At 41.0% G+C, this 27,939-nt stretch overlaps 2 protein-coding genes across 4 annotated transcripts in view; both read right to left on the bottom strand.

The window, feature by feature from the left end:
* Positions 1 to 15,215: 15,215 nt before the first annotated feature.
* Positions 15,216 to 18,810, bottom strand: ndufa13 (NADH:ubiquinone oxidoreductase subunit A13). Its single transcript, XM_052129512.1, has 5 exons — positions 18,643 to 18,810; positions 16,793 to 16,871; positions 16,635 to 16,706; positions 16,452 to 16,521; positions 15,216 to 15,437 (listed from the first exon to the last, which is right to left on the bottom strand). Exons 1-5 carry the CDS (start codon positions 18,734 to 18,736, stop codon positions 15,318 to 15,320), a joined length of 435 nt encoding a protein of 144 aa, XP_051985472.1. The 5' UTR covers positions 18,737 to 18,810; the 3' UTR covers positions 15,216 to 15,317.
* A 130-nt stretch (positions 18,811 to 18,940) lies between these two features.
* The window catches only part of LOC127645775 (transcriptional repressor p66-alpha-like), a 31,539-nt gene continuing 22,540 nt past the window's right edge, over positions 18,941 to 27,939 (bottom strand). For 2 of the 3 annotated variants that reach the window (XM_052129445.1, XM_052129447.1), the window contains exons 9-10: positions 21,993 to 22,236; positions 18,941 to 20,616 (exon numbers count right to left, since the gene is read on the bottom strand). In XM_052129445.1, coding sequence (XP_051985405.1) covers positions 20,480 to 20,616; positions 21,993 to 22,236 — 381 coding nt within the window. In that variant the 3' untranslated portion in view covers positions 18,941 to 20,479. The remainder of the gene's footprint in view (positions 20,617 to 21,992; positions 22,237 to 27,939) is intronic. The other variant, XM_052129448.1, reaches the window with a different exon arrangement.

The following is a 27,939-nucleotide window of genomic DNA, read 5'->3' as shown; positions in this document are numbered from 1 at the left end:
ATGAGAACTGCTGGATGGATTTAATCTGCGTCCCATCCTGCGGTTGGACAGAAGAACATTGACGGGTTCATAAGGGAGAACAGGAGCGTTCTTAACTCGTCTTCATAATGGAAACGGGTTCCCACACCTTATGATCAATGCATATTTGTATAGAACATTCTATTAAACACAATACAGCATTTGAGATGTGCTGGAAATTACCTTTCATGACTTGAATGACACACTGGTGGACAAAAGTTTGGAATAATGGACAGATTTTGCTCTTATGGAAAGAAATTGGTACTTTCATTCACCAAAGTGGCATTCAACTGATCACAATGTAAATTCAGAACATTAATAGCATGGAAAATTACTATTACAATTTGACAAACTACTTCAGAGTTCTCCTCAATAAATCCTCCATATGCAGTTTTGCAGATCCTTGTTATTCTAGCGGTCAGTTTGTACACCCTAGCAACCAGTCAGAACACCCTAGTAACCACCCAGAGCACTATAGGAACCAGTCAGAACACCCAAATAACCCCACACAACACCCTAGCAACCAGTCAGAACACCCAAGTAACCACACAGAACACCCTAGCAACCAGTCAGAACACCCGAGTGAACACCCTAGCAGTCAGTCAGAACACCCAAGTAACCACACAGAACGCCCTAGCAACCAGTCAGAACACCCGACTGAACACTCTAGCAGCCAGTCAGAACACCCAAGTAAACGCACAGAACACTCTAGCAACCAGTCAGAACACCGAGTAACCACCCAGAACACCCTAGCAACCAGTCAGAAGACCAAAGTAACCGCACAGAACACTCTAGCAACCAGTCAGAACACCCGAGTAACCACCCAGAACACCCTAGCAACCAGTCAGAACACCCAAGTAACCGCACAGAACACTCTAGCAACCAGTCAGAACACCCAAGTAACCACCCAGAACACCCTAGCAACCAGTCAGAACACCCAAGTAACCGCACAGAACACTCTAGCAACCAGTCAGAACACCCAAGTAACCGCACAGAACACTCTAGCAATCAGTCAGAAGACCCAAGTAACCACCCAGAACACTCTAGCAACCAGTCAGAAGACCCAAGTAACCACCCAGAACACTCTAGCAACCAGTCAGAACACCCAAGTAACCACACAGAACGCTCTAGCAACCAGTCAGAACACCCAAACAACCACCCAGAATACCCTAGCAACCAGTCAGAACACCAAAGTAACCACACAGAACACTCTAGCAACCAGTCAGAACACCCGAGTAACCACCCAGAACACCCTAGCAACCAGTCAGAACACCCAAGTAACCACACAGAATACTCTAGCAACCAGTCAGAAGACCCAAGTAACCACACAGAACAGTCTAGCAACCAGTCAGAACACCCAATTAACGGCACAGAATACTCTAGCAACCAGTCAGAAGACCCAAGTAACCACACAGAATACTCTAGCAACCAGTCAGAAGACCCAAGTAACCACACAGAACGCTCTAGCAACCAGTCAGAACACCCAAGTAACGGCACAGAATACTCTAGCAACCAGTCAGAAGACCCAAGTAACCACACAGAATACTCTAGCAACCAGTCAGAAGACCCAAGTAACCACACAGAATACTCTAGCAACCAGTCAGAAGACCCAAGTAACCACACAGAACACCCTAGCAACCAGTCAGAACACCCAAGTAACCACACAGAATACTCTAGCAACCAGTCAGAAGACCCAAGTAACCACACAGAACAGTCTAGCAACCAGTCAGAACACCCAAGTAACGGCACAGAATACTCTAGCAACCAGTCAGAAGACCCAAGTAACCACACAGAACGCTCTAGCAACCAGTCAGAACTCCCAAACAACCAGTCAGAACACCCGAGTAACCACCCAGAATACCCTAGCAACCAGTCATAACACCCAAGTAACCACACAAAATACTCTAGCAACCACCCAGAACACCCTAATTATTTTTGGCAATTTCAAGCATCGTATCACCTTCGTTCCTCAAAACAATGATTGACTGACGAGTTTCTTTTTTGCCATTTTTGACCTCATATTGACCTTAAGACGTGCCAGTCTATTGCATACTGTGGCATACATAAACACAAAGACAATGTTGAGCTTCATTTAATGAACCAAATATGTTTCAGCTGTGTTTGATATAATGGTGATGTTCTAGTATCTAAAGATCAGTTTCTCATGATCACTCGAGGATGAGGTGTTGGACTGATGCTGCTGTCGAGATTTGATCAACAATGACTTCTTCAGATAGTGATGATGATTTATACATCAGTAATGTCCCAAATATTGTGATCAGCTGAATGCCACTTTAGTGAAATAAAGAACCAATTTCCTTCTGAAACAGCAAAATCTGCACATTATTCCAGACGTTTGGCCGCCGGTGTAACTCTCCTGTGATGCATGAACACACACTGATGGACAAATGAAATCAACTAGAGAGTGCAGAAATGTTTTAACCAGACTTTACGTTCTAGACGTCTACAGTGAGAAAAGTGCACACCAAGTCTTGTGTGAAATGGTTTTAATGTGGTTTAGTACCGGCGGGGATGTCGAGATTGACGACCGAGTCCTCGTCGAGTTTGTAAAATGCCAGTTAACGTCTCGCCAACTGCAGCGGATTCAGTGTCTGGACCCAGAACCAGATAATACACGTCAAATACAAGTACTTGCTATTTGGTTATGAAAAGTTATTCTAACCTTTGACCCATAGGTGGCGCTGTTGCCAGATTTGTATGGTGCACTCTGGGGATGGCACAGAAAGTTTCATGCCAAAGTGTTGCACAGATACAGCCTTCGATTATTTTTTAATTTGTTGATGCGTTCACACGAGTACGGTTTGGTCAATCATTGGTCTACGGTGGAAAGGAAGTATTGCCCACCATGGCAAATTGGGTATCATCGTGCTTGGCATCGTGCTTGGCATAACCCAATGAATCTACAAAGAGCAGTCACAGGATGACCGACCAAATTAATCAAAAGCATTTTTTGCACATTTCGTTATAACTTTTGACCACAAGGTGGCGCCACACGTAAACTTTATATGGTCTCTCGGAGCACAGCGCCAATGATGCATACCGTAACGATATGCCAATGTGTTCGTAAAATACAAGATTTTACAACAAAATTCAAAATGACGACGCCTAAAATGGTCAACATAGGAATTTTGGGTATAATTCGACTCGCAAGGAATCTAAAGAGACCACTCTCTTGAATTTAGGCCAAACTATTTAGAAGTTATATTTCTTGTCCACTAGGTGGCGCTGTACGAAACGGCTCAGGTACCCTCAGGTCATGCTTGTGATGACATATATACACCAAGTTTTGTTTCAAAACGCTAAACCGTTGCTAAGGTACAGCCGCGTGTCCATTCTGGTGTGCTCGCCATTGATTTTGTTGATCCGGTATACAAGAACGGTTTCGTCTATCGTCATAAATTCCATGAAAAATTTTCATGAGTGTCCCACGATGATACCAAGTTTTGAGTGAATCGGTCAAACGGTCTAGGAGGATTTAGCAAAAATGTTGTCCGTTGAGCCAAGACATCACAGGAAAAACATGTTTCTGGGTAGTATGGGTTAAAGGTTACAGGCCGAAACGTGTGTTCAATTTTGAACAGTTGGTAGCAATAGAGGGTTCGAGTTAGAGAGCCCAAATTTGGGTCAGTTACACTTGAAAGGTTCCTCTATCAGTGTGCCAAATTTCAGCATTTTCCTCCATGCAGTTCTATGGGCTGCCATAGACTTCAAGAGCATATTAATAATAATAAGACGACTGTATTCTGCAGTTCTCACCTCTGTGGGCAAGTAAGAGAGGAATGCCGCTCTACAGGTGTTATGCTATGAGTCTTTGTTCATTTACTAATCTACCTTTGCTCAGAATCATCACTGAAAACTGACCGAACGCTCACTCACAAACACACGTGTCCCAATATCTCCATCAGCTGTTGACGTCCGAAGCGATAGTCCCTTAGCAACTCCGTCTCCATGGCTACTGCCTCCTCTTAACTGTGTAAAACGTGCTACATAATCAAGACATTAACAGCGAGATGAACTCTAAAAATATACTAATTACTCCAATAAACGACTGATCTGGGAAATTAAGATAAATTGAAATCCAGAAATAAAGGAATATTCTGAGGTCAATACAAGTGAAGAGCAATCGACAGAATCTGCGGCGTAATATTGATTACCACGACAATATATTTCGACACGTCCCTCCTTCTCTTTAAAAAAAGTAAAGTTGGGGTCTGGGTATCTCAGCGAGTACTGACGCTGACTATCACACCTGGAGTCATGAGATTGAATCCAGGGCGTGCTGAGAGACTCCAGCCAGGTCTCCTTAGCAACCAAATTGCCCCGGTTGCTAGGGAGGGTCTGGGTATCTCAGCGAGTACTGACGCTGACTATCACACCTGGAGTCGTGAGTTTGAATCCAGGGCGTGCTGAGAGACTCCAGCCAGGTCTCCTTAGCAACCAAATTGCCCCGGTTGCTAGGGAGGGTCTGGGTATCTCAGCGAGCACTGACGCTGACTATCACACCTGGAGTCGTGAGTTTGAATCCAGGGCGTGCTGAGAGACTCCAGCCAGGTCTCCTTAGCAACCAAATTGCCCCGGTTGCTAGGGAGGAGTGTCACATGGGGTAACCTTCTCGTGGTCGCTATAATGTGGTTCTCGCTCTCGGTGGGGCGTGTGGTGAGTTGTGTGTGGATGCCGCGGAGAATAGCTTGAAGCCTCCACACGCGCTACGTCTCCATGGTAACGAGCTCAACAAGTCACGTGATAAGATGCATGGATTGACGGTCTTAGACACAACTGAGATTCATCCTCCGCCACCCGGATTGAGTCGAGTCTCATTCTCCCAGTAATACGGAGCAGTTCGACTGTTTAATCAGTGGATTGAGCGAGTATGTGTATCATGTCGTGGCCAGTTGAAGATTAGATTTATAAACGCATTTACTGATTTAATGCAGTGTGACTGTGTATTATCACATGAATCAATCGCGCATCACTAAACCGAATGTTGACCTCATATTACACTAAATGCGCATGCACGTTAGCGAGTTGATTGATTGACAGGTGATGTCTGTTTCTAAAAGATGATTGGCTCTTTTACCTGAAAGGCGGGACTTCCTTTCTACAGCCATCGCCCGTTGGGTTCTACAGCTTCAATTTCTCCCATTCAGTTAAACAGAAGTACGGAAGCACTGAACTGCAATTAATTAATTTTTCTCTTCAAATATTTTTTTTTCTCTTCAAATATTTTTTTTTCTCTTCAATATTTTTTCTCTTCAAATATTTTTTTTCTCTGTTAAATTTTTTTTCTCTGTTCAATTTTTTTCTCTTCAAATATTTTTTTTCTCTCCAAATATTTTTTTTCTCTCTTCAATTTTTTTCTCTCTTCAAAAAAAGGAATGCAGTACCAACCTTGGCCACCAGGTGCCACTATCAGTAAACATGTCATCTGCTTTTAATGCTTTCTCTGTTGCTATATATCATGTGCAGACTTTCATGGTGGAATTTAATTATAATAATATATTTTAATATAACAAGTCTATGCTTTTGAAAAACACTGTCTACTGCAAAAGAGTTCCAGATGAAGACTGTCAAATAAATATCCAAATATTGTCTGTCACCGTTTATTTTCTATCCACATTACGGTTCAGGGCTTCCGTAGTACAGAAGCGACGTCTCTGCTAAATAGTCTCTGGCCTCACTCTATAGAACTACAATTTTTATTGTAATTTTTTAGTGATGTTGTGGAAACAGAGTGGTGGTGGTGGTGTAGTGGTCTAATGCACATAACTGGTAATCAGAAGGTCGCTGGTTTGGTCACCACCATTGTGTCCTTGAGTAAGACACTTAACTCCAGGTTGCTCCGGGGGGATTGTCCCTGTAATAAGTGCACTGTATAATACATTGGTAATCAGAAGGTTGCTGGTTTGATCCCCACAGTCACCACCATTGTGTCCTTGAGTAAGACACTTAACTCCAGGTTGCTCCGGGGGGATTGTCCCTGTAATAAGTGCTCTGTATAATACATTGGTACTCAGAAGGTTGCTGGTTTGATCCCCACAGTCACCACCATTGTGTCCTTGAGTAAGACACTTAACTCCAGGTTGCTCCGGGGGGATTGTCCCTGTAATAAGTGCTCTGTATAATACATTGGTACTCAGAAGGTTGCTGGTTCGATCCCCACAGTCACCACCATTGTGTCCTTGAGTAAGGCACTTAACTCCAGGTTGCTCCGGGGGGATTGTCCCTGTAATAAGTGCACTGTATAATACATTGGTACTCAGAAGGTTGCTGGTTCGATCCCCACAGTCACCACCATTGTGTCCTTGAGTAAGACACTTAACTCCAGGTTGCTCCGGGGGGATTGTCCCTGTAATAAGTGCACTGTAAGTCACTTTGGATAAAAGCGTCTGCCAAATGCATGCATGGAAACATAACAGGAGTTTTTCTTTTGCTGCTATCAAAGTTCTTTTCAAGGGAAGTCAGTCCACTGGCCCCGGGTGTTGCAAAGATGTAAACAAGTAACATAAAAGTGCAGCTCCTATCTGCTTGAATGGGGAAAGAAAGAAATCTCCTAAATGTTTAGTCAAGATTACGATCAAAGATCATGTTAAAATCAGCAGTAAAATATGACAACAATGGTATCATAAATTCTGCTATGAATTCTGCTATGATAAATAGCTTAGCACGCGAACAACTCAACAAAGCTATACAAGTTCACCTGCTATCGTTTACATCCACGTTCCAAATATGGATATGTTCCTCTCAAATGTTTATTCACCATTCCCACTATCACCATTCTCACTATCACCATTCTCACTGTCACCATTCTCACTGTCACCATTCTCACTGTCACCATTCTCACTGTCACCATTCTCACTGTCACCATTCTCACTGTCACCATTCTCACTATCACCATTCTCACTGTCACCATTCTCACTGTCACCATTCCTGACTGTCACCATTCCCACTATCACCATTCTCACTATCACCATTCTCACTATCACCATTCTCACTGTCACCATTCTCACTATCACCATTCTCACTATCACCATTCTCACTATCACCATTCCAACTGTCACCTTTCCTGACTGTCACCATTCCCACTATCACCATTCTCACTGTCACCATTCCAACTGTCACCATTCTCACTGTCACCATTCCAACTGTCACCATTCTCACTATCACCATTCTCACTGTCACCATTCCCACTGTCACCATTCCCACTATCACCATTCTCACTGTCACCATTCCAACTGTCACCATTCTCACTGTCACCATTCCAACTGTCACCATTCTCACTATCACCATTCTCACTATCACCATTCTCACTATCACCATTCTCACTGTCACCATTCCCACTGTCACCATTCCCACTATCACCATTCTCACTGTCACCATTCCAACTGTCACCATTCCAACTGTCACCATTCTCACTATCACCATTCTCACTATCACCATTCTCACTATCACCATTCTCACTGTCACCATTCCCACTATCACCATTCTCACTGTCACCATTCTCACTATCACCATTCTCACTGTCACCATTCTCACTATCACCATTCTCACTATCACCATTCTCACTGTCACCATTCTCACTGTCACCATTCTCACTGTCACCATTCTCACTATCACCATTCCCACTATCACCATTCTCACTATCACCATTCTCACTATCACCATTCCAACTGTCACCTTTCCTGACTGTCACCATTCCCACTATCACCATTCTCACTGTCACCATTCCAACTGTCACCATTCTCACTGTCACCATTCCAACTGTCACCATTCTCACTATCACCATTCTCACTGTCACCATTCCAACTGTCACCTTTCCTGACTGTCACCATTCCCACTATCACCATTCTCACTGTCACCATTCCAACTGTCACCATTCTCACTGTCACCATTCCAACTGTCACCATTCTCACTATCACCATTCTCACTGTCACCATTCCCACTATCACCATTCTCACTGTCACCATTCTCACTATCACCATTCTCACTGTCACCATTCCCACTATCACCATTCTCACTATCACCATTCCAACTGTCACCTTTCCTGACTGTCACCATTCCCACTATCACCATTCTCACTGTCACCATTCCAACTGTCACCATTCTCACTGTCACCATTCCAACTGTCACCATTCTCACTATCACCATTCTCACTGTCACCATTCCCACTATCACCATTCTCACTGTCACCATTCCAACTGTCACCATTCTCACTGTCACCATTCCAACTGTCACCATTCTCACTATCACCATTCTCACTGTCACCATTCCTGACTATCACCATTCTCACTATCACCATTCCAACTGTCACCATTCCCACTATCACTATTCTCACTGTCACCATTCTCACTATCACCATTCCTGACTGTCACCATTCCCACTATCACCATTCCCACTGTCACCATTCTCACTGTCACCATTCCCGACTGTCACCATTCCTGACTGTCACCATTCTCACTATCACCATTCCTGACTGTCACCATTCCCACTATCACCATTCCCACTGTCACCATTCTCACTGTCACCATTCCCGACTGTCACCATTCCTGACTGTCACCATTCTCACTATCACCATTCTCACTGTCACCATTCCTGACTATCACCATTCTCACTATCACCATTCCAACTGTCACCATTCCCACTGTCACCATTCTCACTGTCACCATTCTCACTATCACCATTCCCACTGTCACCATTCCCACTGTCACCATTCCCACTGTCACCATTCCTGACTGTCACCATTCTCACTATCACCATTCCTGACTGTCACCATTCTCACTATCACCATTCTCACTATCACCATTCCTGACTGTCACCATTCTCACTATCACCATTCACACTATCACCATTCCTGACTGTCACCATTCCTGACTGTCACCATTCTCACTGTCACCATTCCCACTATCACCATTCCTGACTGTCACCATTCCAACTGTCACCATTCCCACTGTCACCATTCCTGACTGTCACCATTCTCACTGTCACCATTCCTGACTGTCACCATTCCCACTGTCACCATTCCCACTATCACCATTCCTGACTGTCACCATTCCCACTATCACCATTCCTGACTGTCACCATTCCCACTGTAACCATTCTCACTATCACCATTCCTGACTGTCACCATTCTCACTGTCACCATTCTCAATATCACCATTCCCACTGTCACCATTCTCACTGTCACCATTCTTGACTGTCACCATTCCCACTGTCACCATTCTCACTATCACCATTCCTGACTGTCACCATTCCTGACTGTCACCATTCTCACTATCACCATTCTCACTGTCACCATTCCCACTATCACCATTCCTGACTGTCACCATTCCTGACTGTCACCATTCCCACTATCACCATTCCTGACTGTCACCATTCCCACTATCACCATTCCTGACTGTCACCATTCCAACTGTCACCTTTCCTGACTGTCACCATTCCCACTATCACCATTCTCACTGTCACCATTCCAACTGTCACCATTCTCACTGTCACCATTCCAACTGTCACCATTCTCACTATCACCATTCTCACTGTCACCATTCCCACTATCACCATTCTCACTGTCACCATTCCAACTGTCACCATTCTCACTGTCACCATTCCAACTGTCACCATTCTCACTATCACCATTCTCACTGTCACCATTCCTGACTATCACCATTCTCACTATCACCATTCTCACTGTCACCATTCCAACTGTCACCATTCTCACTGTCACCATTCCAACTGTCACCATTCTCACTATCACCATTCTCACTGTCACCATTCCCACTATCACCATTCTCACTGTCACCATTCCAACTGTCACCATTCTCACTGTCACCATTCCAACTGTCACCATTCTCACTATCACCATTCTCACTGTCACCATTCCTGACTATCACCATTCTCACTATCACCATTCCAACTGTCACCATTCCCACTATCACTATTCTCACTGTCACCATTCTCACTATCACCATTCCTGACTGTCACCATTCCCACTATCACCATTCCCACTGTCACCATTCTCACTGTCACCATTCCCGACTGTCACCATTCCTGACTGTCACCATTCTCACTATCACCATTCCTGACTGTCACCATTCCCACTATCACCATTCCCACTGTCACCATTCTCACTGTCACCATTCCCGACTGTCACCATTCCTGACTGTCACCATTCTCACTATCACCATTCTCACTGTCACCATTCCTGACTATCACCATTCTCACTATCACCATTCCAACTGTCACCATTCCCACTGTCACCATTCTCACTGTCACCATTCTCACTATCACCATTCCCACTATCACCATTCCCACTGTCACCATTCCCACTGTCACCATTCTCACTGTCACCATTCCTGACTGTCACCATTCTCACTATCACCATTCCTGACTGTCACCATTCTCACTATCACCATTCTCACTATCACCATTCCTGACTGTCACCATTCTCACTATCACCATTCACACTATCACCATTCTCACTATCACCATTCCTGACTGTCACCATTCCTGACTGTCACCATTCTCACTATCACCATTCCTGACTGTCACCATTCTCACTATCACCATTCTCACTATCACCATTCCTGACTGTCACCATTCTCACTATCACCATTCACACTATCACCATTCTCACTATCACCATTCCTGACTGTCACCATTCCCACTATCACCATTCCCACTGTCACCATTCCCACTGTCACCATTCTCACTGTCACCATTCCTGACTGTCACCATTCTCACTATCACCATTCCTGACTGTCACCATTCTCACTATCACCATTCTCACTATCACCATTCCTGACTGTCACCATTCTCACTATCACCATTCACACTATCACCATTCTCACTATCACCATTCCTGACTGTCACCATTCTCACTATCACCATTCCTGACTGTCACCATTCCTGACTGTCACCATTCTCACTGTCACCATTCCCACTATCACCATTCCTGACTGTCACCATTCCAACTGTCACCATTCCCACTGTCACCATTCACACTATCACCATTCTCACTATCACCATTCTCACTATCACCATTCCTGACTGTCACCATTCTCACTATCACCATTCACACTATCACCATTCCTGACTGTCACCATTCCTGACTGTCACCATTCCAACTGTCACCATTCCCACTGTCACCATTCCTGACTGTCACCATTCTCACTGTCACCATTCCTGACTGTCACCATTCCCACTGTCACCATTCCCACTATCACCATTCCTGACTGTCACCATTCCCACTATCACCATTCCTGACTGTCACCATTCCCACTGTAACCATTCTCACTATCACCATTCCTGACTGTCACCATTCTCACTGTCACCATTCTCAATATCACCATTCCCACTGTCACCATTCTCACTGTCACCATTCTTGACTGTCACCATTCCCACTGTCACCATTCTCACTATCACCATTCCTGACTGTCACCATTCCTGACTGTCACCATTCTCACTATCACCATTCTCACTGTCACCATTCCAACTGTCACCATTCTCACTATCACCATTCCTGACTGTCACCATTCTCACTGTCACCATTCTCAATATCACCATTCCCACTGTCACCATTCTCACTGTCACCATTCTTGACTGTCACCATTCCCACTGTCACCATTCTCACTGTCACCATTCTCACTGTCACCATTCCTGACTGTCACCATTCTCACTGTCACCATTCTCACTGTCACCATTCCTGACTGTCACCATTCTCACTGTCACCATTCTCAATATCACCATTCCTGACTGTCACCATTCTCACTGTCACCATTCTCAATATCACCATTCCCACTGTCACCATTCTCACTGTCACCATTCTTGACTGTCACCATTCCCACTGTCACCATTCTCACTATCACCATTCCTGACTGTCACCATTCCTGACTGTCACCATTCTCACTATCACCATTCTCACTGTCACCATTCCCACTGTCACCATTCTCACTATCACCATTCCTGACTGTCACCATTCCTGACTGTCACCATTCTCACTATCACCATTCTCACTGTCACCATTCCAACTGTCACCATTCTCACTGTCACCATTCCAACTGTCACCATTCTCACTATCACCATTCTCACTGTCACCATTCCTGACTATCACCATTCTCACTGTCACCATTCCAACTGTCACCATTCTCACTATCACTATTCTCACTGTCACCATTCCAACTGTCACCATTCTCACTATCACCATTCTCACTATCACCATTCCAACTGTCACCATTCCCACTATCACTATTCTCACTGTCACCATTCTCACTATCACCATTCCTGACTGTCACCATTCCCACTATCACCATTCCCACTGTCACCATTCTCACTGTCACCATTCCCGACTGTCACCATTCCTGACTGTCACCATTCTCACTATCACCATTCCTGACTGTCACCATTCCCACTATCACCATTCCCACTGTCACCATTCTCACTGTCACCATTCCCGACTGTCACCATTCCTGACTGTCACCATTCTCACTATCACCATTCTCACTGTCACCATTCCTGACTATCACCATTCTCACTATCACCATTCCAACTGTCACCATTCCCACTATCACTATTCTCACTGTCACCATTCTCACTATCACCATTCCTGACTGTCACCATTCTCACTGTCACCATTCTCACTGTCACCATTCCCACTATCACCATTCCCACTGTCACCATTCCCACTGTCACCATTCCTGACTGTCACCATTCTCACTATCACCATTCTCACTATCACCATTCCTGACTGTCACCATTCTCACTATCACCATTCTCACTATCACCATTCCTGACTGTCACCATTCTCACTATCACCATTCACACTATCACCATTCTCACTATCACCATTCCTGACTGTCACCATTCCCACTATCACCATTCCTGACTGTCACCATTCCCACTATCACCATTCTCACTGTCACCATTCCCACTATTACCATTCTCACTGTCACCATTCCTGACTGTCACCATTCCCACTATCACCATTCTCACTGTCACCATTCCCACTATCACCATTCCTGACTGTCACCATTCCTGACTATCACCATTCCTGACTGTCACCATTCTCACTATCACCATTCTCACTGTCACCATTCCTGACTGTCACCATTCTCACTGTCACCATTCCTGACTGTCACCATTCCTGACTGTCACCATTCTCACTGTCACCATTCCCACTATCACCATTCTCACTATCACCATTCCCACTATCACCATTCTCACTGTCACCATTCTCACTATCACCATTCTCACTGTCACCATTCCTGACTATCACCATTCTCACTATCACCATTCCAACTGTCACCATTCCCACTGTCACCATTCTCACTATCACCATTCTCACTATCACCATTCCTGACTGTCACCATTCCCACTATCACCATTCTCACTGTCACCATTCTCACTGTCACCATTCCCACTATCACCATTCTCACTATCACCATTCTCACTGTCACCATTCCCACTATCACCATTCTCACTATCACCATTCTCACTGTCACCATTCTCACTATCACCATTCTCACTATCACCATTCCTGACTGTCACCATTCCCACTATCACCATTCTCACTATCACCATTCTCACTGTCACCATTCCCGACTGTCACCATTCCTGACTGCCTCAGACTGTCTCAATTACAGTATTATTCAGTGCAGCAGCAGTCCTGGAGTCAGTGATATTGTGGGATTAGCCCTCTGTGGAGATATGAGGCCATCCTTTCATGAAATATTGAAATGTAACACACTTTATATTTTACAAGTTAAATGTTACATTTGTGAGGTGTCATTTATATAAGAAATAGTTAAATATTACTAAAACTAAAAACACAATTTCCAACTAACTTTTACCTCAGAAACACTATAGATCAGTCAAAGATCATAAATCGCGTGCTTTTAATATAATAATGCACTCAGCCATAGTGTATGAATATTCAGTGTATCCCAAACAGAACACTGAAGTATTTGCTTTATAGTGCTATTTATGTTGCTTTAACCTGTTAGTGAACATCAGTTCAACGCTTATTCGCAAATAACGTTCATATTCACACATAGTGTGATGATGATGACGCATTCGCCGTTTAACTGACGGAAGTGACGTATCAAACGCATGTGACGTGTTTCCGGTTTATCCTGTTAGCAAACATCAGTTCAACACTTGTATCGCAAATAACGTTCATATTCATATTTATAAGATGCTGTTCACTGAACTTTCACTAGTTGCTACATTCTTCATTATTTACAACACGTGTAACTCCGCCCCTTCCGCTGCGTACAGGAAGCCGCGAGCGTACAAAAGTTAGCAAAGTTTTATGTAAACAAATGTTCATTTTCTAACCAGAAACCAGAATGTAATAGCCTTGACCATTCTCCCTGACCATTTCTCTTTTCCTTCCGTTTCAGTCTTTTAACTGATATTTACTGTTTATAAGAGGTTCATTTTAATATAATGAAAATATTATAAAATAAACATTTGCGATTTAAAACACAAATCTGGTGTTTTTAACTTAGTTTAAATGTGACATGCTTCAACGGTTGCTTATGAGAAAAATAGATGCATTTGACAAAGTTTGTGAGTTTCATGGCATCGTGTGTTAATATGAGTTTTGCAAATATAATGTCCTGGCTCGTCAAGGGTGTAGCTGGGGATGGGGCACCCCCAAAATAATCAAAACAAGCAACAACCTCCCCAATATTTATACCATGATCAATGGAAGCATGTAAATGCTTCACACTTCCAATGCAAGTCAATGGGGTTTAATCTATAAACATTAAAATACTCACTGACACAAGACATAAACAATATGTGTGTTCACATGATTTTACTGTCATTAAATCACTTACTAACCACATCTGTGAGTTAGAGCCAATTTTACAACTGTGTTGCCATGACAACGTAATGCTGTAAACCCCAAAATAACTGTAAGAATTATATTTTAAAAACATTAAAGCTCAAATAATTCACAAGTTTTACCAGAAGAATTAAAGCAAGTGCTTTTATAAAATTATAAGTTACATTTCTGCTTATTGTTCAGATGCAATAATTCACAGCTTCTAATAATTCAAAAGTGCCCACTGAAGTGCTGGGCAAGGTCTCGTCACCATGGTAACTCACAATAAACACAGGAAAGTGAGGACAATGCAGCGGTTCTCAAGTGAACGCAGCGTGTGCAACAGAAGACAAACAGAGTGTTTCAGAGGTACAGAAATAAGATTTAATATTTAAACATGAACAAGGTGAACCATGTGACCCCAGACAGATACGGCGTGTGTCTCAGATCCTTCAGGCTGATGTCACACATACCACAGGAAGCCAAACTTCTTATGGAGCAACTCCTCACGGGGTCGAAGGTTAAAGAGCTCCTCTGTGAGGGGCGTCACCCAACGATCTGTGTGGAACATGTTCTCACCCACCTACACACACACGGACCCACACGCACACACACGGGACGTCAGCAGATTATACATAATCAACATTTCAATAATTCCAGGAAGTGTATAAATGATGTGATTACATACAGTAGGCTTAAGTTTACTAATGATTTAGGGGTCAACAGGGCTGAGAAACTAAATTCTAAATGTTCACTTAAATATTTTGAAGCTCCAAAAAGCACATAAATGCAGCATAAAAGTGACCCATAAGACTCCAGTGGTTTAATCCATGTCTTCAGAAGTGATATGATAGGTGTGGGTGAGAAACAGATCAATAATAGTGCTTTTGTACCCTAAATCTCCACTTTTACTTTCTTTTTTTTTTTTTGCCTTTGGCTGCACAATTATGACAAAAATCATGACTGTTTTGCCTGATATGTAATTGTTTTTTTTGCCGTTTCTGATTTGTCTTGGCATCCTTACACACATTGGTTTAATTAATTGTGACCGCTGCAATTGTAATATACTTGTTCAGCCCTAGTTTTTGATTCAAATATTTTGTCCATAACGCCACCAACTGGTCGGGGTGGGTCAAAGATGAAGATTTAGGGTAAAAAAGAACTTAAATATTGATCTGTTTCTCACACACATCTATCATATCACTTCTGAACACATGGATTAAACCACTGGAGTCTTATGGAGTACGTTTAGGCTGCATTTATGTGCTTTTTGGAGCTTCAAAGTTCTGGTCACCATCCACCTGCATTGTATGGACCAATAGAGCTGAAATATTCTTCTAAATATCCTCATTTGTGTTCTACAGAAGAAAGTAAGTCACACACATCTGGGACAGCATGAGGGTGAGTGAATGATGAGAGAAATCTCATTTTTGGGTGTACTGTCCCTTTAAGTAACGACGTAAAATGACAAAACAGGAACACTTTAATGGACTGTTAACTTGGTGTTGCCACCGCATGCTCGATCTTCATAACAGTGCGCTAGAAATACAGTAAAGACACAACACATATATTGTGATTATATATTCATCATGTGAACCTTCCAGCCAGGAACGTCCTTCATAATGACGGCCTCCTCCTCCAGATTCTCACGCAGCATCCGTAACGTTCTAGACGGGAAAGAAAGAAACTTCAACATGCGATCAGATCAAGAAAAGAACGGATTTGAACCGTTTAAGGTGTTGATTGATTTGTGTGTGAACGATCAGGTGGAGTTCCTGACCTGCGGTCCTGTTCCGCCTGCAGCAGCGGCATTAATGCGATCCGTGCCTCTAAATCCTCGATGTGCAGACGCCTGCGGACGAGAGAAACAACGTCACGATTCTCTGATAACACAGAAGCTTTGATTCAAACGCTTTAAACATCCACTCGCTCTCTCACCGGCGCTCTCGGTTCCATTTAAACAGCCGCCAGTATCCGAACACCATGATCCCGATTCCGATCCCGAACATACTGTATCCTGAAAACAGACACACAGAGAACCATTTTTAAACAATGATTGATTCAGAACAATTTAGTAATGAATCAAGACCAATTTGTGACAGTTTAATTGTGGGAACCCTGTTTTTTCCCCTTTTCTCCCCAATATGGAACGCCCAATTCCCAATGCGCTCCAAGTCCTCGTGGTGGTGTAGTGACTCGCCTCAATCCGGGTGGTGGAGGACAAATCTCAGTTGCCTCCGCGTCTGAGACCGCCAATCCGCGCATCTCATCACGTGACTTGTTGAGCGCGTTACCATGGAGACGTAGCGCGTGTGGAGGCTTCCCGCTATTCTCCACAGCATCCACGCCCAACTCACCACACGCCCCACCGAGAGCGAGAACCACATTATAGTGACAACGAGGAGGTTACCCCATGTGACTCTACCCTCCCTAGCAACCGAACCAATTTGGTTACCCCATGTGACTCTACCCTCCCTAGCAACCGGCCCAATTTGGTTACCCCATGTGACTCTACCCTCCCTAGCAACCGGCCCAATTTGGTTACCCCATGTGACTCTACCCCTCCCTAGCAACCGCCCAATTTGGTTACCCCATGTGACTCTACCCTCCTAGCAACCGGCCCAATTTGGTTACCCCATGTGACTCTACCCTCCCTAGCAACCGGGCCAATTTGGTTGCTAAGGAGACCTGACTGGAGTCACTCAGCACGCCCTGGATTCAAACTTAAAATAAAATAAATGAATATCAAATAATAAGTGATATTAATTATATGCTTATAGAAACGTTTTACAGTGTTGTATATTTCTTCAAAGGTCTTGGTTTATTTTGATTGATCTGTGGTATTTAATATCTTTTGAACACTGACTTGTCGTTTGTGTATCTTCACTTTGTGTATTATTATTATTATTGAGACTGCACTCACAAAAGAGCAATTTATTGTCGATTTAAATGGAAGTTATAAATACTCAAAATGAAATAATTAAAATAATAACAAATAATAAAAATTATTAAACCAATGGTTAAATGTACCAATTTCATTTTGAAATCATTAAATATTTAAACCAGCAATTAAAATGTATCAATTTACTTTGTATCTGTCAGTGAAAAAACAAAACATTTATTGTTTAAAAGATTTCATAATATTCCCTTTCTTTCTTTTTTTTATACTAAAAACATATTAAATACAAAAGGATTTATAATCTTCTATTAATAAAAAACTTTTTGAAAACAGAGAAAAATATAAACAGTAATTTTGTAGATATTATAAAAATGTTTAAACAATAAATGGATTATTTCAAACTTTATGAGTACATTGTAATTATTTATTGATTGATTAATTTCATTTGGAGTACTTTGGTCCTCCGTTCATTTTTTTTTTAAAATTTCATAATATCCACTTTCTAAAGTTTTTAATAAAAGTGAATTTCTCAATGACACCTAATGGAAGAATTACAGCCTGATTTTCCCGAAGATTGTTCCCATAATAATTAAAGATTATATATATAAACATTTTACTACATGCATTAATAAAACCAACGGCTTCATTTTAATATTAAACACATAGATTATAATATAATGCGTCATGATCACACGGTAAACACTTATCTTTCATGTCAACAGCTCTGAGATGAAGTAAACAGGTTTAAAAGCTTCAACTCTTGTTTTATTGTGATTAATAAATGCAGAATCGAGTGATTTACTTGACTGAATACTGACATTAACACTGTCTGTGCTATAACAAGTCCTCAATCGTCATGATTTAAACACCCGGTGATTCGTGCACGTACCGGACAGCCCGCGTCGCGGCAGGTTTCTCCGGTAATCGACGGGCCCGTATCCTCCGGTCGGAGGCATGTCCTGCTTCACCTTGGACGCCGCCATGTTTCCTCCTCCACTGCCGCTCTGACCGACTCTTCTTCGGCTGGAGTGAGAGACAATCAGCGCTGCTCACCAGCGGCCCCCAGCGTTCAACACACTCACTGCAGGCACACTCAATCCTCCAACGGAGATCTCCACAGAGGGGCGGGGCCAACTCCCAAACGGGGCGGGGCTTTATATCCATTGTGTGTAAACAATGACTTCATTGAATATCTGATGCCAATAACACAGTGCGATCACAGCAAAAAATGAACAACTTTACTTATATCAAGTAAAACCATGTGTTTTACCTCAATGTAGCAATTATGCACAAAAAAATAAAATAAATAAATAAAATGATATAAAGCTAGATATGTCTTTATTCTTTCTATTTGCATTTGTAGATTTTAACTGACAAAATGTATTAAACATTTGCATTAGTGTTGTGTCCCCAGGTCAACTCTGTTACCATGTTTTTAACTAGATGCGGTTTTATCTATTATTGTTACAGGACATACAAGGCTTCACATACAGTGCCAAATTAAATGTAACTCAATCCTATTATCTTTCTCAAGGAAGTTACTAACAATATTATTTTGTCATAGCTGCACACCCGTCACAACACTGTTTCATGGGGTCTTTACTACATACAGAATAACTATAAAAGATGTCCCGACAGAATTAAAGGGTTCAAACTTTATTTTGGGAACAAAAGTAAATCTAACAAACTGTAACCTCATTTTGTACACGTCCGCAGGAAACACATCAGCCACTCAAAACCCTGAAAACAGGTCATGGAAAATATAGAAAACCGTCCTGTGAGAAAAGCAACAGGGAATATTAGTAAAGCGCAATAAAGTAAAACAGACAGACGTGGCGAGTTGCGGATTGGAACGTCATTCTGGCGTGTTCATCAGATGATTAATGAGCTCGTGGCGAAGACGCCTTTAAATACAGAGATGCAATAAACTGATGAAACCTTTAAATCACTCATGCATGGAATTATCTGTATTTCTTACATATTTATGAACTGTAATTTAACCCGAACCCTGATGAAATAAACAGCAAACGTAACGGCAATATATCTGAGAAACAACAATCATAAACATGGAAGTGACACGGTGACGTCTCATAAAGAAAAGCAAACACACACACATGAGAGTGACCATAAACAACACAAACATGTTCAATTGCACACGGTTATTTAACTTATAAGCCTATTAGCCAAAATAAAGGACTCCGGGACACACCGAATGATCTTTTGTTTGCACTCAATTTGTTCTTAATGTATTTTTTGTGTCTTTTTCTGTTATTTAATGAAAATGTTTCTATCTGTAAGAACAGAAGCGATATCGTCCATGTAGAGCAGCGATGCGGAGTGACATCATCCGCCCGCGTGTTTGCGTTCAAGTCCTCATGAGATTCAAAGCGGCTCCTGATTGGTTCGTTTAAGGCACATCATTCGCGTGAGCGTCAGCGCCGTGTCCAACAGTGCATGAACTCACCCGCAGCAGTGAAAGCCCTTTAACGCCGTCATCAGTTATTACATCAGAACTGCTGCATCTCAACAACATTAAAAACTACAAACAGGACTGAGGAAATAAAGAGTGATTAAACAGGAAATGACAAACTTTTTTTTTTTTGTACAAAACACGGATTTAATTTCAGGATTCCAGATAAACTCTAGAGGAGCCGTTCTAGATTCTCAGGCTGAAGTTCAATCCAGACGGGAGAACGTGGAGTTTCTCATCAGGGTTGTGCAGATCTTTATTTCCACGTGTTTGCGGTCTGTGAGACGGAGCGTGAGGGGATCATGTCCAACAGATATTCCCTCTGACGCTCCACCACTGATGATGTCGTCTTGTGCGCGGACAGACTGGGGTTCACATACGCCATCGTCACACCTGTGATCACACACACACACACACACACACACACACACACACACACACATACACACACACACACACACACAGAACACACACACACACACACAGAAAGACACACACACACACACACACACACACAGAAAGACACACACACACATACAGACGCATACACACACAGAAAGACACACACACACACACACACACACACACACACAGAAAGACACACGCGCGCGCGCCCACGCACACAGACAGACAAACACACACACACACAGACAGACAGACAGACAGACAGACAGACACACACACACACACAGACAGACACACACACACACACACACACAAACAGACACACACAGAGACAGAACATGAGTGCCAGGATCTTATAGCTTTATTTAAAGTCAACATGAAACAATCACAACCCACTTTTAACTTCTGACGGTTTTTATTCTGTTTGTGAAATACGATATTTAACCTCTTGAGACCCGAGCGGGACTGATGTGTGCGTTTTACATTGCACTTAATAAACACGCAAAAAAAATAAAAATATTTCTAGAGCAAATAGTTGATGTCCACATATGAGGTCAGCGGGACGACATTGTGAAATTTGAAATAATATGAATCTATAGACAGTCAGATTTATTTAATCAGATTGTTTATGATGTTACAGGAGTGTTGATTATTCATGAGATGTTACAGACATCATCCAGCGCTTCACGGAAATCTAAATTGTGACACGTGAGGTGAAGTTTAACCCTTAAATAACAGTCTAGAGTGTTTCGAACACTATTCAGCCGGTTTTAATTCATTTAAATTATGCGGTTCGTATAGCTAAGATAAAATACAACGTCCACGCATGTGGACACGGGGTTGCAGAAGGTTTACAAGAAACAGGGCGGGACTTGATTTTACTCCTGAGGAATTCATTGGATGGTGTGCCTCTATAGTGTCTCTGAGGGCTTGATGACATCAGCTGAGGGGCGGAGCAAGTTATTATGTTTTGATGGAATATTACAAATATTGTTTTTGGGTGATGAAACATTCACAAAAGTCAAAGAATGTGTATTAAGAAAAGATTTGGAGTTCATGTTGACTTTAAACACATGCACAGGTTTATATCATCAGTTAAAAAATGGGAGGCGTCACTTTAAATGCAATGATCCCACCACCAGAAAAGCAGGAAAACTGAAGAAACAACTCTATTTTTAGTCTATGGCTGAGTTTGGAATGCCATACTACCCTTCCTCCATCTGCTATATTTATCTATGGCAGAAAAAGCAAGAGTGGTATGATCGTATGCCATTCTGAACTCTTTGTTTCATCTGAAAGGATTATAGACAGGAAGCAGTGACAGGAAGTGAGGTCATCGAGCGGGTGTTTTGTTCAGCGTCTACCTGCTGAGGCGGCGTTCTGCTTCCTCCAGGTGGAGGAGGTCGTGGGGTCAGACCTCTTGTTGCTGCCACTGCTGCTGACCTTTGACCCCTGGTGCACTGCATGCTTACCTGGCCTGCTGACGAGCGCAGCGGCGGTGACGGCATTCTGCAGCTGAGTGGATGGCGAGAACGAGCGAGGAACTGCGCGTATCCCGGCAACAGACTGCTGCATGCTACGAGACAACTGCAGCACACTCGAAGAGATCTGCAAGACAACAGAACACACAGACATTTCACTCATTCACACGCATATATATATATATTAGGGTTGTCAATTTAATGTCATTAATTAAATAAAAAAATATACCGCAAATGCAATTAATCACGCCCCTGACGTGTACGTAAATTCCTTAATAAAAGTACGGGTTTTCCTACATGTGAGGAATTCAAGCTTGAAGTTCATCTGTTTTTACAAGCTGCGTCAACAGGTGTCAGCGCGCCTCAACCAACCTCACAAGAATACAGGAATCTTGAGATGCGATTTTAACATTTCTACTACTTTTAACTTAACATTCTCAAACTGCAGCGTTTATGATTCTGAATACCAGTGAGACGCTCCAAATGCCTCAGTCTGAGGCACATGCATGTACACGGAGCGACAATTAAAAATAGCACATAGTAAAGTATTGAGGAGTAATAGAGTATAGTAAAGTACTGAGTAGAGTAGAAGAGTATAGAATAGTAGATTATAGTAAAGTACTAAGTAGAGCAGTAGAGTATAGAGTAGTAGAGTATACTAAAGTACTGAGTAGAGTAGTAGAGTATAGAGTAGTAGAGTAAAATATTGAGTAGAGTAGAAGAGTATAGAGTAGTAGAGTATCGAGTAGAAGAGTATAGAATAGTAGATTATAGTAAAGTACTGAGTAGAGCAGTAGAGTATAGAGTAGTAGAGTATACTAAAGTAATGAGTAGAGTAGTAGAGTATAGAGTAGTAGAGTATAGAGTAGTAGAGTATAGTAAAGTACTGAGTAGAGCAGTAGAGTATAGAATAGTAGAGTACAGTAAAGTATTGTGTAGAGTATACTAAATTACTGAGTAGAGTAGTAGAGTATAGAGTAGTAGAGTAAAATATTGAGTAGAGTAGAAGAGTATACTAAAGTACTGAGTAGAGTAGTAGAGTATAGAGTAGAAGAGGACACTAAAGTACTGAGTAGAGTAGTAGAGTATAGAGTAGTAAAGTATTGAGTAGAGTAGTAGAGTATACTAAAGTACTGAGTATAGTAGAGTATAGAGTAGTAGAGTACAGTAAAGTATTGAGTAGAGTAGTAGAGTATAGAGTAGTAGAGTACTGAGTAGAATAGTAGAGTATAGAGTAGTACAGTATAGTAAAGTATTGAGTGGAGCAGTAGAGTATAGAGTATAGAATAGTAGAGTATAGAATAGTAGATTATAGTAAAGTACTGAAGAGATCTGTAGAGTATAGAGTAGTAGAGTATAGTAAAGTATTGAGTAGAGTAGTAGAGTATAGAGTAGTAGAGTACACTAAAGTACTGAGTAGAATAGTAGAGTATAGAGCAGAAGAGTATAGTAAAGTACTGAGTAGAGTAGTAGAGTATAGTAAAGTATTGAGTAGAGTAGTAGAGTATAGTACAGTATAGAATAGTAGAGTATAGAATAGTAGATTATAGTAAAGTACTGAAGAGATCAGTAGAGTATAGAGTAGTAGAGTATACTAAAGTACTGAGTAGAGCAGAAGAGTATAGAGCAGAAGAGTATAGTAAAGTACTGAGTAGAGTAGTAGAGTATAGAATAGTAGAGTATAGTAAAGTACAGAGTAGAGTAGTAGAGTATAGAGTAGTAGATTAAAGTAAAGTATTGAGTAGAGCAGAATAGTAGAGTATAGAGTAGTAGAGTATAGTAAAGTATTGAGTAGAGCAGTAGAATATAGTAGAGTATAGAGTAGTAGAGTATAGAATAGTAGATTATAGTAAAGTACTGAAGAGAGCAGTAGAATATAGAGTAGTAGAGTATAGTAAAATATTGAGTAGAGCAGTAGAATATAGAGTAGCAGAGTATACTAAAGTACTGAGTAGAACAGTAGAGTATAGTAAAGTATTGAGTAGAGAAGTAGAGTATAGTGGAGTATAGAGCAGTAGAGTATAGTAAAGTATTGAGTAGAGTAGTAGAGTATAGAATAGTAGAGTATAGTAAAGTATTGAGTAGAGCAGTAGAGTATAGAGGAGTATAGAGTAGTAGAGTATAGTAAAGTACTGAAGAGAGCAGTAGAGTATAGAATAGTAGAGTATAGTAATGTACTGAAGAGAGCAGTAGAGTATAGTATAGTAAAGCAGTAGAGTATAGTATAGTAAAGTATTGAGTAGAGAAGTAGAGTATAGTGGAGTATAGAGTAGTAGAGTATAGTAAAGTACTGAAGAGATCAGTAGAGTATAAAGTATTGAGTAGAGCAGTAAAGTATAGTAGAGTATAGAGTAGTAGATTATAGTAAAGTACTGAAGAGAGCAGAAGAGTATAGAGTAGTAGATTATAGAGTAGAAGAGTATGGTCAAGTATTGAGTAGGGCAGTAGAGTATAGCAGAGTATAGAGCAGTACAGTATAGTAGAGTATAGAGTGGTAGAGTATAGAGCAGTAGAGTATAGAGTATAGAGTAGTATAGTAGAGTATAGTAGAGTATTGAGTAGAGTATAGTAAAGTATTGAGTAGAGTATATTAGCGTATAGAGCAGTAGCGTATAGAGTATAGAGTAGTATAGTATAGTAAAGTATTGAGTAGAGTATAGTAAAGTATTGAGTACAGTATAGAAGCGTATAGAGAAGTAGAGTATAGTAGAGTATAGAGCAGTAGAGTATAGAGCAGTAGAGTATAGAGCAGAAGAGTATAGAGCAGAAGAGTATAGAGTAGTAGGGTATAGAGTAGTAGAGTACAGAGTAGAAGAGTATGGTCAAGTATTGAGTAGGGCAGTAGAGTATAGTAGAGTATAGAGCAGTAGAGTGTGGTAGAGTATAGAGTTGTAGAGTATAGAGCAGTAGAGTAAAATATTGAGTAGAGTATAGTAGCGTATACAGTAGTAGAGTATAGAGTAGTAGAGTATAGAGCAGTAGAGTATAGAGCAGTAGAGTATACAGCAGTAGAGTATAGAGTAGTAGAGTATAGAGCAGTAGAGTATAGAGCAGTAGAGTATAGTAAAGTACTGAAGAGAGCAGTAGAGTATAGAATAGTAGAGTATAGTAAAGTATTGAGTAGAGCAGTAGAGTATAGAGTATAGAATAGTAGATTATAGTAAAGTACTGAAGAGAGCAGTAGAGTATATTAGAGTATAGTAAAGTATTGAGTAGAGTAGTAGAGTATAGAATAGTAGAGTATAGTAAAGTATTGAGTAGAGGAGTAGAGTATAGTGGAGTATAGAGTAGTAGAGTATAGTAAAGTACTGAAGAGAGCAGTAGAGTATAGAATAGTAGAGTATAGTAAAGTATTGAGTAGAGCAGTAGAGTATAGAGTATAGAATAGTAGATTATAGTAAAGTACTGAAGAGAGCAGTAGAGTATATTAGAGTATAGTAAAGTATTGAGTAGAGCAGTAGAGTATAGTGGAGTATAGAGTAGTAGAGTATAGCAAAGTACTGAAGAGATCAGTAGAGTATAAAGTATTGAGTAGAGCAGTAGAGTATAGTATAGTATAGAGTAGTAGAGTATAGAGTAGTAGATTATAGTAAAGTACTGAAGAGAGCAGTAGAGTATAGAGTAGTAGGGTATAGAGTAGTAGAGTATAGAGTAGAAGAGTATGGTCAAGTATTGAGTAGGGCAGTAGAGTATAGTAGAGTATAGAGCAGTAGAGTATAGTAGAGTATAGAGTAGCAGAGTATAGAGCAGTAGAGTATAGAGTAGTATAGTAGAGTATAGTAAAGTATTAAGTAGAGTATAGTAAAGTATTGAGTAGAGTATAGTAGCGTATAGAGTAGTAGAGTATAGAGCAGTAGAGTATAGAGCAGCAGAGCATAGAGCAGTAGAGTGTAGAGTAGTAGAGTATAGAGCAGTAGAGTATAGTAGAGTACAGTAGAGTATAGAGTAGTAGAGTATAGTAAAGTATTGAGTAGAGCAGTAGAGTATAGTAGAGTATAGAGTAGTAGAGTATAGAATAGTAGATTATAGTAAAGTACTGAAGAGAGCAGTAGAATATAGAGTAGTAGAGTATAGTAAAGTATTGAGTAGAGCAGTAGAATATAGAGTAGTAGAGTATACTAAAGTACTGAGTAGAACAGTAGAGTATAGTAAAGTATTGAGTAGAGAAGTAGAGTATAGTGGAGTATAGAGTAGTAGAGTATAGAGTAGAAGAGTATGGCCAAGTATTGAGTAGGGCAGTAGAGTATAGTAGAGTAGAGTATAGAGCAGTAGAGTATAGAGCAGTAGAGTATAGTAAAGTATTGAGTAGAGTAGTAGAGTATAGAATAGTAGAGTATAGTAAAGTATTGAGTAGAGCAGTAGAGTATAGTGGAGTATAGAGTAGTAGAGAATAGTAAAGTACTGAAGAGAGCAGTAGAGTATAGAATAGTAGAGTATAGTAAAGTACTGAAGAGAGCAGTATAGTATAGTAAAGTATTGAGTAGAGCAGTAGAGTATAGTATAGTAAAGTATTGAGTAGAGAAGTAGAATATAGTGGAGTATAGAGTAGTAGAGTATAGTAAAGTACTGAAGAGATCAGTAGAGTATAAAGTATTGAGTAGAGCAGTAGAGTATAGTAGAGTATAGAGTAGTAGATTATAGTAAAGTACTGAAGAGAGCAGAAGAGTATAGAGTAGTAGATTATAGAGTGGAAGAGTATGGTCAAGTATTGAGTAGGGCAGTAGAGTATAGTAGAGTATAGAGCAGTAGAGTATAGTAAAGTACTGAAGAGAGCAGTAGAGCATAGAATAGTAGAGTATAGTAAAGTACTGAAGAGAGCAGTAGAGTATAGTATAGTAAAGTATTGAGTAGAGCAGTAGAGTATAGTATAGTAAAGTATTGAGTAGAGAAGTAGAGTATAGTGGAGTATAGAGTAGTAGAGTATAGTAAAGTACTGAAGAGATCAGTAGAGTATAAAGTATTGAGTAGAGCAGTAGAGTATAGTAGAGTATAGAGTAGTAGATTATAGTAAAGTACTGAAGAGAGCAGAAGAGTATAGAGTAGTAGATTATAGAGTGGAAGAGTATGGTCAAGTATTGAGTAGGGCAGTAGAGTATAGTAGAGTATAGAGCAGTAGAGTATAGTAGAGTATAGAGTAGTAGAGTATAGAGCAGTAGAGTATAGTAGAGTATAGAGTGGTAGAGTAGTAGAGTATAGAGTATAGAGTAGTATAGTAGAGTATAGTAAAGTATTGAGTAGAGTATAGTAAAGTATTGAGCAGAGTATAGTAGCGTATAGAGCAGTAGCGTATAGAGTATAGAGTAGTATAGTATAGTAAAGTATTGAGTAGAGTATAGAAGCGTATAGAGTAGTAGAGTATAGAGTAGTAGAGTATAGAGCAGTAGAGTATAGTAGAGTATAGAGTAGTGGAGTATAGAGCAGTAAAGTATAGTAGAGTATAGAGTTGTAGAGTACAGTAGAGTATAGAGTAGTAGAGTATAGAGCAGTAGAGTATAGTAGAGTATAGAGTAGTAGAGTATAGAGCAGTAGAGTATAGAGCAGTAGAGTATAGAGCAGTAGAGTATAGAGCAGAAGCGTATAGAGCAGAAGCGTATAGAGTAGTAGGGTATAGAGTAGAAGAGTATAGAGCAGTAGAGTATAGTAGAGTATAGAGTAGTAGAGTATAGAGCAGTAGAGTATAGAGTAGTAGAGTATAGAGCAGTAGAGTATAGTAGAGTATAGAGTAGTAGAGTACAGTTGAGTATAGAGTAGTAGAGTATAGAGCAGTAGAGTATAGTAGAGTATAGAGTAGTAGAGTATAGAGCAGTAGAGTATAGAGCAGTAGAGTATA

This window comes from Xyrauchen texanus, chromosome 6 (genome assembly GCF_025860055.1).
Source record: "Xyrauchen texanus isolate HMW12.3.18 chromosome 6, RBS_HiC_50CHRs, whole genome shotgun sequence".
In the NCBI taxonomy this organism is placed as follows: Eukaryota; Metazoa; Chordata; class Actinopteri; order Cypriniformes; family Catostomidae; genus Xyrauchen; species Xyrauchen texanus.
Note: the sequence above shows the minus strand (reverse complement) of the source record. Positions and strands in the feature narration are given on the sequence as shown.